We start from the raw sequence: 15,760 nt of genomic DNA, 5'->3' as shown, positions 1-15,760 counted from the left end.
GCGCGGCTCTGCTCCGTACACCTCGTACACGAGCGGTTCCGCCCCGTACGCCTCGTACACGCGCGACTCCAGCCCGTACGCCCCGTACACGCGCGACTCCGCCCCGTAAGCCTCGTACACGTGCAGCTTCACTGCGTACGCCTCGTACACACTCGACTCCGCCCCGTACGCCTCGTACACACGCGTCTCCGCTCCGTACGCCTCGTACACGCGCGACTCCTCCCCATAAGCCTCGTACACGTGCAGCTTCACTCCGTTTGCCTCCTACACGCGCGACTCTGCCCTGTACTCCTCGTACACACTCGACTCCGCCCCGTACGCCTCGTACACACACGGCTCCGCTCCGTACACCTCGTACACGCGCGGCTCCGCTCCGTGCACCTCGTACACACACGGCTCTGCTACATCCACACTGTAAACCCCTCCTGACCCCACACATAAACTTCAGCTCATCCAGCACCATGACAACCAGCACAGCAGAGTCCTGCATCCACTGAGGCCCCTGATCATGTGACCCCTGACTCCTCCCCTCCTGTGACCTCATCACAGCTCCTGTGCGCACTGAGCAGCCATATATGTGGTGGCGGCTCTGCAGGTGGAGGTATGTGGAGACTCCCATTACTGGGCGCAGGGGGCATTAACCCCTTCAGCACGGAGACTCTTTTGGGGTCTTGTGTTGCCCCTTTATAAGAATCATAAGGTTTTTGTTCTGTTTCCTGTAATAGATACATACGACCCAACTATGGAGACAGGAAGGGAGGAAACGTATTGTTCTCATAGTACAGGGCCCCTTTACTGGCCCCACAGTGTAATGCCCCCATTATGCCCCTTATGCAGGATGTATGATGCCCCCCACAGTGTAATGCCCCCATTATGCCCCTTATGCAGTATGTATGATGCCCCACACAGTGTAATACCCCCATTATGCCCCTTATGTAGGATGTATGATGCCCCCATTATTGCCCTGATGCAGTATATATGATGCCCCCACACAGTGTAATGCCCCCATTATGCCCCTTGTGCAGTATGTATGATGACACCACACAGTGTAATGCCCCCATTATGCCCCTTATGCAGGATGTATGATGCCCCAACACAGTGTAATGCCCCCATTACGCCCCTTATGTAGTATGTATGATGCCCCCACACAGCGTAATGCCCCCATTATGCACCTTATGCAGGATGTATGAGGCCCCCACACAGTGTAATGCCTCCATTATGCCCCTTATGCAGGATGTATGATGCCCCCACACAGTGTAATGTCTCCATTATGCCCCTTATGCAGTATGTATGAAGCCCCACACAGTTTAATGTCCCCATTATGCCCCTTATGCAGTATGTATGATGCCCCCACACAGTGTAATGCCCCCATTATGCCCCTTATGCAGTATGTATGATACCCCACACAGCGTAATGCCCCCATTATGCACCTTATGCAGGATGTATGAGGCCCCCACACAGTGTAATGCCCCCATTATGCCCCTTATGCAGGATGTATGATGCCCCCACACAGTGTAATGCCTCCATTATGCCCCTTATGCAGTATGTATGAAGCCCCACACAGTTTAATGTCCCCATTATGCCCCTTATGCAGTATGTATGATGCCCCCACACAGTGTAATGCCCCCATTATGCCCCTTATGCAGTATGTATGATACCCCACACAGTGTAATGCCCCCATTATGCCCCTTATGCAGTATGTATTATGCCCCCACCCACAGTATAATTTCTCCCCAGTACCACCTGAGGTCCTGTAGTTGGAATAATCCCTCTGGAAAATGGTTTTCCCTCTGCCTGCTCCCCTACATATAGACCCTTGAGCATGTATACACTCATGTAGGGGAGCAGGCCTCACTAGATATCGAGGCTTCGTACAGTAATATACCGCATGAGGATGATATCAGAGGAGTAAGACATTTCTTGAAATCGAGATCAATAGAGTGTAGCAGACATAATGACTTCATGGAGGATCTTCTAAAATTCACTCTTACACATAACTTCTTTCTTTTTGACAGGAAGTACTTCCACCAGCTCAGGGGTACTGCGATGGGGACCTGTTGTGCCCCCTCATATGCTAACCTATTCCTGGGCTGGTGGGAGGAAAATACAATATTCATAGATGATCATAAGTGGTGGCATCCATATATTGGGGTTTAGTATAGATATATTGACGACATTTTTATCATCTGGTCAGGAACGAGTGAAAAGTTTCTTGAATTTGTCAGGGAACTCAATATCTATAGAGTGAGCCTGAGATTTATGTCAGAGTTTAAATATTACCAGTTGCCTTTGCTGGATGTACTAATCAAGAATGAAGGGGATGGGACCTTAGGTACACTCATCTACCATAAACCTACAAGCACTAATAAACTATTGAAGTGGGATAGTCACCACCCCATCCTCATTAAAAAAAAGCAATATCCAAGAGCCAATTTTTACGATTGAGAAGAGACTGCTCTAATGTCACAGAGTTTAATATACAGGCAATAGACATGAACACCAGATTCATGGAAAAGGGTACCCACGATACATTTTGGATTCCACACGATTGTTTGCAGAAAATCAGGAGAGACAGACATTCCTCCATACCTAACCAAGAGAGCAAGAAAAAGATGGGATAACACGAGTAATAGGAACTTATCACAATCAGAGTGACCATATCTTTAATATCCTCAGAAAACCCTGGCCAACCGGGACCTGAGGGTGCTGTGGGATGTACTCCCACAATAACTTTCAGAAAGGGTCGGTCAATTAGGGACCGTTTAGTGCATAGTTTCTATAAAAACCTGCACCCAAGTGGACTTGGCTGGATAGAAGAGTGTGCGGTTTCTTTAGATGTGGATAAAGTTGTACATGTAATTGGATGAGACCATGTAAATCTTTCTCGAGTTCCTCTACAGGTAAAATCTTTTTCCAGAGGGATTATTCCAACTGTAAAACCTCAGGACTTTTATATATGGCCACATGCACCTGCCCCCTAGATTTTGTATGAACGACCAAGAGGCAGTCTAAGAGGAGGGTGGGGGAGGGGGCATTTGGGTAATTTATGCCATGGTCAGGACACCCCAATTAGTGAGACTCATGAACAGTGCACATCGAGGTGAAACCGGAAACATCTCGTTTTGTATCATTGCGGCGGTTAAACCCAATGTGAGAGGAGGTGATCACAATAGATGTATCAAAAAGGAAAGCGAGTGGATTCCAGACTGGATGCACAAGCCCCTAAGGTACTCGAGGAGCAAATTTCCTATGCCTGTTTTGTGTGAATACATCCATATTCTGATTTACATTTTTGGATTTTATATTCTACCCATTGCTACTCAGTTTCCTGAGAATGGGGTTCACATATTGTTTTACTTCTTCGAGAGATCTGAGCTTCTGTATCAGAATTATTTCTTATTAGTTATATCCCACTTATACTATTTAGTAACTAACAAGTGTGGTGTTCCTTGTGTATGTCTAATTATGCAATAGGGGTCAAATTTGACCATTTAGAAATTTACTGTGGGCCACCATCCCATATTTTCTAGAAGTAGATCTACATGCTTATTGTATGATGGGAGGATGTGCAATACTTGTTGTTAGTCTCCCATGATGCTGATCTCAGAGGGAGGATTTTTCATTTGATGGAATGCGATCCAATATCATATGCACTCCGGTGTGGAGCGCAGACATCTGGGCATGCGCAATCGTGGACAATGATCCTAGATTCGCTCCGGCGTGGAATGATAAGTACGGGCATGCACAGTCACAGGTACGAGTGGAGCAGCGGCAATCAGTTTATCTGGTGTTTCAGCATAAAGCACGTCACTTCTGGACAATCGCACTAGGGGATGGACATTATCGGACCTCTAGCTCATGAGAAGTAGCGTAGGTGCAGTACATTATTGTAGACAGACTCCATTTTGTATATCCTGTGACAATTCACCTCTAGGAATGGGAATGAGCCTCCTAGTCTGGGAGGGGTTTTGGATGAATTGGGATATTTATACATGGGCACCTGGCTATTAGGCACACTATGCTGAACATCATGAATTATCATCCTTATATCAAGCCTCCTGATGAACCTGTTGGGGAAACGCGTTGAGGTGGATTATTGAAACATTGTCGGTAAATGAGACGAGAATTAGCTTTATGGAAGATGAATCTTTGAGAAAGTGTTCAGCTGCAGACTCCAAGAAAGAAACTGCTTGTTGTCTGTGGCCTAAAATATATAGGTTTTATTACCAGATGTAAAGAAGAAATCTAAATACTGTAAAATAATATATCTCCTCATATGTTTCCCTTTATTATCTCCAGTAATTGTATTATTACACAGGACTTTTATGATGTTACATCGGCTCATCATCTTCTCATTTAGGTCCCTACAATATCAGATCCTCTCAGTGAAGGTCTTCCATTTAAGAGAATTTTTCTTATGGACCCATCAAAGATGGATATGGACAGAGACAAGATGGCGAAGAGGATATTACATCTTACCCTAGAGATCCTCTTCCAGCTTACTGGAGAGGTGAGAGATTCTGATGACGTCACATTACATCATTCTTATCTATGGGAATAACAGATGGACAGAACTGGAGAGGTGAGGACTCTGGAAATGTCTGAAGTGAGATTTAATAATGTGTCTCTCCATAACCAGGATTACATAGTAGTGAAGAAGACCTCTAGTGGGCACTGCCAGGCCCCTGTATCTGAGGGATGGGAAAGACCCCTGAGCCCAATCACAGGGCCTCCATCTCACCTCTTGATTCATGAGGACATCAATGACCAGAAGATCCTAGAACTTGCCTACAAGATGATTGAGCTGCTGACTGGAGAGGTGACACTGCTGGGAATGCTGGGACATTACACAGTAATACTATGAAAGGATCAGGGGTATGACTGTATGATTGTATGTGTCAGGTTCCTATAAGATGTCAGGATGTTGCTGTCTATTTCTCCATGGAGGAGTGGGAGTATTTAGAAGGACACAAAGATTTGTACAAAGACGTCATGATGGAGGTTCTCCAGCCCCTCATATCACCAGGTAACAGACGAGGCTAAATACACACGGTCTATAATTATCTGTATGTAAAGAATGAATTCAGTCCCTGTATGTGTTTCCTCCAGATATATCCAGTAAGAGGACAACACCAGAGAGATGTCCCCGTCCTCTTCTTCCACAGGACTGTAAACAAGAAGAGCCCAATGTTCCTCAGGATCATCAGGTAGATGGAGAGAAGGTGTCATGAGAGCTCCCCTATGATGTGTACACGGCTGTGAAGGTCTTGTGCTCAGTCTTGTTTTATCCACCAGTATTATGTGTTTTTTGCTTGTGTAATGAGAACGGTGGAGATGGCAGGATTAGAGCTGATCATAGATGTGACTTCTCATCTGTCTGTGACTTTTACAATATTTGTTTCAGGGTGAAGATCTGACCCATATTAACACTACAGAGACATATGTAAGGGGTGATGAGTGGTGTAAAGAGGAAATTCCTACATATGACTACCCAGGTGAGTAATAACCACTAAACTCAGAGAAGTCACAGATTCTTCTCAGTCACCGGCTGTGGCTGCTTTATCAGTGGTGTAGTCCGGCCGTATCACAATCATGTGATCACCATTTTGCCTCTAGACCACAACATTCTCCTCCACCCAAAACTGTTCAAATGATTTTGAGCATTAAAACCCTTTTCCATAGAACTTACAACCTGGAAAATCCACCTACCCCCTGGGATTAGTAGACGCTGATCGTTACCTGCCCAGATCTGTAAACTACAAAGCCAAATGACCGCATACATAGAATTTGCTGACAAGTTAGAAAATCACTTGATGAAAAATAATATGATGGGTCTGTAAGAGAAAGCGGAGGGTAATGATGCTGTTCCTTCCTAGATCCCTGATATCTTATTGGATGAATCCACCTTCTCTCCCTTCTGTGCTGCTGAATGTGCTCATATGGTCCCTACAAGACCAGGTCCAGTCTTTCTGGCCAAACTTTACTTTTATGATCTACAACATTAAATGTGCAGTGAGGGCCAAGTGTGAATTTCTGTACAATAACAACAGAGTTTCCCTTTATCCTGATTTTTCAATTTATTTTAAAACCGACTAACTTCAAACAGGATAGTGATAAACTATATTAAAAACATTACACCTGTGCTATGATATACTGTATCTCTAAGCTAAATTTAAGACACCTCAGCTCTGCACTATTATAAAAAGTTCTCTTTGAATGTCTAATATTTCTTCATGAAATTCATCTGACAGAAAATATTGGCCCTTACGATAGTTTAGATTGCCAAGAGCCACCGAGCCCCATACTCTAATTACCCCAGAGAGGTTTCACCACTAGTTACTCACTATTTACTGATGGAGACTGTTGAGTTTGATCATTTCAGTAGATGTGTTATTGTCTATACTCACAGTTTTGACTACAGTAATTAGTGCCAAAAATACTCTGATTTAACCCTTTCCTACAGCCAGTTTTGTGTTCCTATCAGGGCCCATTTTTCAAATCTGACGTGTGTCACTTTATGTGGTGATAATTTTGGAATTCTTCACAAAGGATAATAGGAAGCAAATGGACCTTACAAATAATATTCCAACTTCTCTTGAATGTGACACTACCCCATATACGGTTGTACACTACTGTCTGGGCACATGGCAGGTTAAGAAGGGAAGAAGCGCCATTTAGCTATTTGAATGCAGATCTTGATAGAATAGTTCGCAGACACAATGTATTGGGGGCACTGTTCATAGTCACCTGGCAGCTCAAAAGATGGCTACCACGAACAGACTTGGCGCCATCTACTCCATTTTCCAGATCCCAGGGTTTGCCTTGCTCATCACCCTTTAACCCCTCTACATGGATCTGGACTTCCACAGAGACCCCTAGGCTTGGGCCACGGTGTTACCTGCTGTTCTGTGGTGTGAGATGGGAAGAAGAATGGTCAGGTAGCCGGGTCATATCCATGAGGGCAGAGAAAATACAAAATCAGAAGACGCAAGAGTAGTCAGTAAACGGGCCGAGGTCACAACAGGAAACAAATACACAAGCCGGGAGCTGAGCACAGAGGACTGAACCAGAGGAGAACAAGGCAGTATCTGGCGGCTTCCAGCAATATGCTTTCAGCTTTAGTAGGGTGTGGTGCTTTCCAATTGGCTGAAGCAGGAAGCAGATTACTCCAGCTGGACAGCACACACACCCATACTGCCAGACTGGATAGTACTACAGGTCCCAGGCTTCCTAATCTTACTGGCTGGACAGAGCCTGCTCCGCCCAGAGCTTCTGGTTCTGACGTCTCCTCCATCACCAGCGCCGCCTGCAGGATGAATAAGGCGGCTCCTGGTGACAGAAGCAGACGTCGCAGGAGCAGATCCCAGAGGAGATGGGACCCACCATTTACAGAAGCCCTAATGTGACCAAATTTCAGAAAACCAGAGCAGTAGAAATCCCCATAAAGTGACTCCATTTTGGAAATTATAACCCTCAGTGAATTAATCTATAGGAGTAGTGACTATTTTGACTCTACAGGCACTTTCAGGATATTAGCACGCAGTGGATGTTGGAGAGTGAAAATTACAAATATATCATTTTATTGCTCAACACATAGTGTCCAGATTGTGCTCCAGGAGACACACACCATCAATTAAGTGGGTTCTTCTCACTATAGTAATGCCAAATACATGGATGCTAAATGTGTTTTGGGCGCACTGCAAGGCTCAGAAGCGAGGGGGAGATTTGACTTTGGGAGAGTGGATATTGCTGGATTGGTTTATGGAAGCCATGTTGCTTTTCAAAAGCCTTTGAGCCACTAATGATGTGGAAACCTCTGGTTTTCCACTGACAGATGATGGACCTGAGTGAGGACTTGTTTTTTTGTGAGATGAGTAGAACTTTTTATTGGTATTTTTTCACCTACATAACATTGTTTGGTGGCTTTTTATTCCATATTTTGGAGGCAGAATTAACAAACAGTTGAACACCACGCTCCACTGGTTCTTTCTATGAGGTTTTCTATTAGACTGTAAACTGTTATTGTCTTGGTGAATAATGACGGCTAACATAAGGCAAAATTAAAAAAAAATCTCTGAAAAAGATACAGCCTTACCAACACCAAATCATATAACAAATGCACTAGCAGGATGCCGCAGACCCCCATGATAAAGGCAGTGCAGGTGCAAAATACTTATGGAGCAATCACTCACAAACCTACCAATTCATGGAGGGTGTGGTTGCCTAGTATTAAAGACTAGATGGTGGCCCGATTCTAACGTATCGGGTATTCTAGAATATGTCTCCCGACGGTGGCGTACTTATTTTAAATCTGGCGCCAATTGGCCGGAGACGGTGTTTAAATTTGGGGCTGATATCGCTGATTGGTCGCAGCCGCCGGTCGCGACCAGTCAGCGAACCGTGTTAGTGAGGACCGGGCAATTATAGTGAGGACTTATAATGCCCCATGCAGGATGTCACATCCCCTCCCTCTCTTATAATGCGCCATGCAGGATGTCCCTTGTCCCCCCCCACCATATAATGCCCCATGCAGGATGTCACATCCCCCCTTCCATTATAATGGCCCATGCAGGATGTCACCCCCCCTCCCTTATAATGCCTCATGCAGGAAGTCACATCCCCCTTCCCTTATAATGCCCCATGCAGGAAGTCACATCCCCCCTTTATAATGCCCCATGCAGGAAGTCACCTCCCTATAATGCCCCATGCAGGAAGTCACATCTCCTCCATATAATGCCCCATGCAGGATGTCACATCCCCCTTTCCATTATAATGGCCCATGCAGGATGTCACCCCCCCTCCCTTATAATGCCCCATGCAAGAAGTCACATCCCCCCCTCCCTTATAATGCCCCATGCAGGAAGTCACATCCCCCCATATAATGCCCCATGCAGGATGTCACATCCCCCCTTCCATTATAATGGCCCATGCAGGATGTCACCCCCCTCCCTTATAATGCCCCATGCAGGAAGTCACATCCCCCCTCCCTTATAATGCCCCATGCAGGAAGTCACACCCCCCCCATATAATGCCCCATGCAGGAAGTCACATCCCCCCCATATAATGCCCCATGCAGGAGGTCACATCCCCCCCATATAATGGCCCATGCAGGATGTCACCCCCCTCCCTTATAATGCCCCATGCAGGATGTCACATCCCCTCCCTCTCTTATAATGCACCATGCAGGAAGTCACATCCCCCCCTCCCTTATAATGCCCCATGCAGGATGTCACATCCCCCTTTCCATTATAATGGTCCATGCAGGATGTCACCCCCCCTCCCTTATAATGCCCCATGCAGGAAGTCATATCCCCCCCTCCCTTATAATGCCCCATGCAGGAAGTCACATACCCCCCATATAATGCCCCATTCAGGAAGTCACCTCCCTTATAATGCCCCATGCAGGAAGTCACATCCCCCCATATAATGCCTCATGCAGTATGTCACATCCCCCCTTCCATTATAATGGCCCATGCAGGATGTCACCCCCACCCTTATAATGCCCCATGCAGGAAGTCACATCCCCCCCCCTCCCTTATAATGCCCCATGCAGGAAGTCACTTCCCCCCATATAATGCCCCATGCAGGATGTCACCCCCCCTTATAATGCCCCATGCAGGGTGTCACCCCCCCCTGTTTAATGCCCTATACAGTATGTCACCCCCCCCCCTTATAATGCCCCATGCAGGAAGTCACATCCCTCCTCCCTTATAATGCCCCATGGAGGAAGTCACATCCCCCCCAAATAATGCCCCATGCAGGAAGTCACATCCCCCCCATATAATGCCCCATGCAGGAAGTTATATCCCCCCAATATAATGGCCCATGCAGGATGTCACCCCCACCCTTATAATGCCCCATGCAGGAAGTCACATCCCCCCCCCTCCCTTATAATGCCCCATGCAGGAAGTCACTTCCCCCCATATAATGCCCCATGCAGGATGTCACCCCCCCTTATAATGCCCCATGCAGGGTGTCACCCCCCCCTGTTTAATGCCCTATACAGTATGTCACCCCCCCCCCTTATAATGCCCCATGCAGGAAGTCACATCCCTCCTCCCTTATAATGCCCCATGGAGGAAGTCACATCCCCCCCAAATAATGCCCCATGCAGGAAGTCACATCCCCCCCATATAATGCCCCATGCAGGAAGTTATATCCCCCCAATATAATGGCCCATGCAGGATGTCACCCCCCCTTATAATTCCCCATGCAGCAAGACACATCCCCCTCCCTTATAATGCCCCATGCAGGAAGTCACATCCCCCCATATAATGCACCATGCAGGAACTCACATCCCCCCCATATAATGCCCCATGCAGGAAGTCACATCCCCCCATATAATGCTCCATGCAGGATGTCACCCCCCCCCCTGTTTAATGCCCTATGCAGGATGTCACCTCCCCCCCCATATAATGCCCCATGCAGGAAGTCATATCCCCCCCCTCCCTTATAATGCCCCATGCAGGAAGTCACATCCCCCCCTTATAATGCCCCATGCAGGAAGTCACATCCCCCCCTTATAATGCCCCATGCAGGAAGTCACATCCCCCCCATATAATGCCCCATGCAGGAAGTCACATCCCCCTTTCCATTATAGTGGCCCATGCAGGATGTCACCCCCCCTCCCTTATAATGCCCCATGTAGGAAGTCACATCCCTCGCTCCCTTATAATGCCCCATGCAGGAAGTCACACCCCCCCCATATAATGCCCCATGCAGGAAGTCACATCCCCCCCATATAATGCCCCATGCAGGAGGTCACATCCCCCCCATATAATGGCCCATGCAGGATGTCACCCCCCTCCCTTATAATGCCCCATGCAGGATGTCACATCCCCTCCCTCTCTTATAATGCACCATGCAGGAAGTCACATCCCCCCCTCCCTTATAATGCCCCATGCAGGATGTCACATCCCCCTTTCCATTATAATGGTCCATGCAGGATGTCACCCCCCCTCCCTTATAATGCCCCATGCAGGAAGTCATATCCCCCCCTCCCTTATAATGCCCCATGCAGGAAGTCACATACCCCCCATATAATGCCCCATTCAGGAAGTCACCTCCCTTATAATGCCCCATGCAGGAAGTCACATCCCCCCATATAATGCCTCATGCAGTATGTCACATCCCCCCTTCCATTATAATGGCCCATGCAGGATGTCACCCCCACCCTTATAATGCCCCATGCAGGAAGTCACATCCCCCCCCTCCCTTATAATGCCCCATGCAGGAAGTCACTTCCCCCCATATAATGCCCCATGCAGGATGTCACCCCCCCTTATAATGCCCCATGCAGGGTGTCACCCCCCCCTGTTTAATGCCCTATACAGTATGTCACCCCCCCCCCCTTATAATGCCCCATGCAGGAAGTCACATCCCTCCTCCCTTATAATGCCCCATGGAGGAAGTCACATCCCCCCCAAATAATGCCCCATGCAGGAAGTCACATCCCCCCCATATAATGCCCCATGCAGGAAGTTATATCCCCCCAATATAATGGCCCATGCAGGATGTCACCCCCCCTTATAATTCCCCATGCAGCAAGACACATCCCCCTCCCTTATAATGCCCCATGCAGGAAGTCACATCCCCCCATATAATGCACCATGCAGGAACTCACATCCCCCCCATATAATGCCCCATGCAGGAAGTCACATCCCCCCATATAATGCTCCATGCAGGATGTCACCCCCCCCCCTGTTTAATGCCCTATGCAGGATGTCACCTCCCCCCCCATATAATGCCCCATGCAGGAAGTCATATCCCCCCCCTCCCTTATAATGCCCCATGCAGGAAGTCACATCCCCCCCTTATAATGCCCCATGCAGGAAGTCACATCCCCCCCTTATAATGCCCCATGCAGGAAGTCACATCCCCCCCATATAATGCCCCATGCAGGAAGTCACATCCCCCTTTCCATTATAGTGGCCCATGCAGGATGTCACCCCCCCTCCCTTATAATGCCCCATGTAGGAAGTCACATCCCTCGCTCCCTTATAATGCCCCATGCAGGAAGTCACATACCCCCCATATAATGCCCCATGCAGGAAGTCACCTCCCTTATAATGCCCCATGCAGGAAGTCAACCCCCCCCATATAATGCCTCATGCAGTATGTCACATCCCCCCTTCCATTATAATGGCCCATGCAGGATGTCACCCCCCTTATAATGCCCCATGCAGGAAGTCACATCCCCCCCTCCCTTATAATGCCCCATGCAGGAAGTCACTTCCCCCCATATAATGCCCCATGCAGGATATCACCCCCTCTTATAATGCCCCATGCAGGGTGTCACCCCCCCCCCCTGTTTAATGCCCTATGCAGGATGTCACCCCCCCCTTATAATGCCCCATGCAGGAAGTCACATCCCCCCTCCCTTATAATGCCCCATGCAGGAAGTCACATCCCCCCCAAATAATGCCCCATGCAGGAAGTCACATCCCCCCCATATAATGCCCCATGCAGGAAGTTATATCCCCCCAATATAATGGCCCATGCAGGATGTCACCCCCCTAATAATGCCCCATGCAGGAAGTCACATCCCCCCTCCCTTATAATGCCCCATGCAGGAAGTCACATCCCCCCATATAATGCACCATGCAGGAAGTCACATCCCCCCCCATATAATGCCCCATGCAGGAAGTCACATCCCCCCATATAATGCCCCATGCAGGATGTCACCCCCTCCCCCTGTTTAATGCCCTATGCAGGATGTCACCCCCCCATATAATGCCCCATGCAGGAAGTCACATCCCCCCCTCCCTTATAATGCCCCATGCAGTAAGTCACATCCCCCCCCTTATAATGCCCCATGCAGGAAGTCACATCCCCCCCTTATAATGCCCCATGCAGGAAATCACATCCCCCCCATATAATGCCCCATGCAGGAAGTCACATCGCTCCCATATAATGCCCCATGCAGGAAGTCACATCCCCCCCATATAATGGCCCATGCAGGATGTCACCCCCCTTATAATGCCCCATGCAGGATGTCTCCCTCCCCCCTGTTTAGTGCCCTATGCAGGATGTCACCTCCCCCCTCCTCTATAATGCCCCATGCAGGAAGTCACATCCCCCCCTCCCTTATAATGCCCCATGTCCTGCATCCCCTCCCTCTCTTATAATGCGCCATGCAGGATGTCACATCCCCTCCCTCTCTTATAATGCCCCATGAAGGATGTCACATTCCCCCTTCTATTTTAATGGCCCATGCAGGATGTCACCCCCCCTCCCTTATAATGCCCCATGCAGGAAGACACATCCCCCCCACCCTTATAATGCCCCATGCAGGAAGTCACATAACCCCCATATAATGCCCGTTGCCGCTGATCTCCCGACGGTAGCCGAATGGAGGTCAGCGGCGCCTCCGGTCGGGGTACTTATGTTGCCAGCAGCTGGCTGCATCGCCACTGACCTCCGTGCGGCAGATGAACCGCTAACGGCCGCCATCTTTTTCTGAAATCTCGCGTCGCTGATTGGCCGCGGCCGGACCAATCAGCGACGCGGGATTTCCTGGACAGACAGACGGGATAAGATAATTATATATATTAGATGCACACAGAAGAAGCTTGCATAGGACACCAGTCACACAGGCAGGTTTGATGCACAGTGTCTGGCTTAGCCTATTGATGATGCTCATACTATTAGATCAGGAGGGCTACCCAGCACTATATAAGTGCACCCACATGGACAGACACCCCAGTACACCCAACCAACACTAAATTGCTAGTGCATTTGTTATCTGATTTGGTGTTGGTAAGACTGATTTTTCTGTGATGTTTTCTTGGTAAATAACTTTTACATAAAGTGAATTTTTACGGAGAGTTTAAGTAGAAATGTTCAACAATATAAATTTTAAGGATATGTTATTCATAAATAATAATTGGTTTTATTCTTTCCAGATGACTGTACCGAGAGATCAGAGGGACAGCTGAAATCAAGTTTTATCAGACATAAGATAACCCACACAGAGGAGAAGCCTTTTTCTTGTTCAGAATGTGGGAAATGTTTTAGCCATAAATCATCTTTGGTTATACACCAGAGAACCCACACAGGAGAGAAGCCTTTTTCATGTTCAGAATGTGGAAAATGTTTTGGCCATAAATCAGCTTTAGTTAATCACCAGAGAACTCACACAGGGGAGAAGCCTTTTTCTTGTTCAGAATGTGAAAAATGTTTTAGCCAGAAATCAGGTTTGGTTAATCACCAAATAACTCACACAGGGGAGAAGCCTTTTTCCTGTTCAGAATGTGGGAATTTTTTTATCCAGAAATCAGCTTTGGTTAATCACCAGAGAACTCACACGGGGGAGAAGCCTTTTTCCTGTTCAGAATGTGGGAAATGTTTTAGCCAGAAATCAGATTTGGTTAATCACCAGAGGACTCACACAGGGGAGAAGCCTTTTTCCTGTTCAGAATGTGGAAAATGTTTTAGCCATAAATCAGATTTGGTTAATCACCAGAGAACTCACACAGGGCAGAAGCCTTTTTCTTGTTCAGAATGTGGGAAATGTTTTAGCCATAAATCAGCTTTGGTTAATCACCAGAGAACTCACACAGGGGAGAAGCCTTTTTCTTGTTCAGAATGTGGGAAATGTTTTAGCCAGAAATCAGTTTTGGTTAATCATCAGAGAACTCACACAGAGGAGAAGCCTTTTTCTTGTTCAGAATGTGAAAAATGTTTTAGCCAGAAATCAGCTTTGGTTAATCACCAAATAACTCACACAGGTGAGAAGCCTTTTTCATGTTCAGAATGTGGGAAATGTTATGCAGATAAATCAACTCTTAACAAGCATCAGAGAACTCATACAAGGGAAAAGCCTTTTTCATGTTTAGAATGTGGGAAATGTTTTATACGGAAAGCGCATCTTGATGACCACCAGAGAGCCCACACAAGGGAGAAGCCTTTTTATGTTCAGAATGTGGGAAATGTTTTGTGAATAAATCATCACTTCTTAGTTACCAAAGTACTGACACAGGAGAGAAGCCATTTTTATGTTCTTAATGTGGGAAATGGTTTCCTTGGAAATCAACTTTTTTTAAACTTCAGAGAAGTCACACAGGGGAGAAGCCTTTTTCATTCTAATCTAAAATTGTATCTTTTTAAAGGGGTTTTCCACTACTAGGACAACTTCTTCTCATTCCTCATGTTTGGCCTTGTTAAAATAAAAAACAATCATACGCAACTCCCATTCTGGCACCGTTCCATTGTTGTCACAACTTGCGTTTCCAGTGCTCACATAAGGTTGTTACATCACACAATCCTGCTCCTAATCAACACCACCTTTGGATGTATTGAACATCAACAGGAAGGCCATGGCATGGACATAGCACCGAGAGAACGCACACACTGAAAACACTCTCTTCAGACCGTGTTCCGGGGGGAATTATAAGCAATTTACAGCCTCAAACATGACGTCCGATATAGGAAAGAAAGAGGAGATCGGAGGTTAATCTGAGGTCCTCCACCTCCGTCAGCATGTCTGGTATGCAGCGTTTCTTATGGAAGGTCTTATCTTCCTGCTCCGGAGCCATTACTGCCTCATCTCAGCGTGGTAAAAGAAGCAGTCTTAACCCTCATGATGCCAGACAGCTCCAGCCTGTAAATCCTGCACCAACTTCTCTCTTAATGTCGGCCTGAGCAGTGCTTGCTTCACAGGGACATTTACTCCCCCAGCCACAGGGAATTCTGATATGGAGAACGCCATAATTGATTTGTATATCATATTGCATCTATCCCTACTAAACAATAGATGCAG

The 15,760-nt window shown here is 47.2% G+C and overlaps 1 protein-coding gene across 1 annotated transcript; it reads left to right on the top strand.

Moving 5' to 3' along the window:
* The first annotated feature begins 539 nt into the window (after positions 1 to 539).
* LOC141194448 (uncharacterized) lies at positions 540 to 15,181 on the top strand. The gene is made up of 7 exons (XM_073662370.1): positions 540 to 601; positions 4,361 to 4,510; positions 4,640 to 4,819; positions 4,903 to 5,026; positions 5,110 to 5,207; positions 5,405 to 5,495; positions 13,905 to 15,181. Exons 2-7 carry the CDS (start codon positions 4,418 to 4,420, stop codon positions 14,939 to 14,941), a joined length of 1,623 nt encoding a protein of 540 aa, XP_073518471.1. The 5' UTR covers positions 540 to 601; positions 4,361 to 4,417; the 3' UTR covers positions 14,942 to 15,181.
* The last annotated feature ends 579 nt before the right edge of the window (positions 15,182 to 15,760 follow it).

The sequence above is a fragment of the Phyllobates terribilis genome, unplaced genomic scaffold, assembly GCF_046119375.1.
Source record: "Phyllobates terribilis strain yellow unplaced genomic scaffold, ASM4611937v1 Scaffold_71__1_contigs__length_7168151, whole genome shotgun sequence".
In the NCBI taxonomy this organism is placed as follows: Eukaryota; Metazoa; Chordata; class Amphibia; order Anura; family Dendrobatidae; genus Phyllobates; species Phyllobates terribilis.
This window is presented reverse-complemented; position numbering and strand designations above follow the sequence as displayed.

What these genes read in the sequence shown, in the direction of transcription:
- LOC141194448 (XM_073662370.1), top strand. Translation starts at nt 4,418, where the DNA reads ATGGACCCATCAAAGATGGATATGGACAGAGACAAGATGGCGAAGAGG. An exon ending in CCAGCCCCTCATATCACCAG is followed by an intron (nt 5,027 to 5,109) that starts GTAACAGACGAG and finishes TGTTTCCTCCAG; the next exon opens with ATATATCCAGTAAGAGGACA. An exon ending in TCCTACATATGACTACCCAG is followed by an intron (nt 5,496 to 13,904) that starts GTGAGTAATAAC and finishes TATTCTTTCCAG; the next exon opens with ATGACTGTACCGAGAGATCA.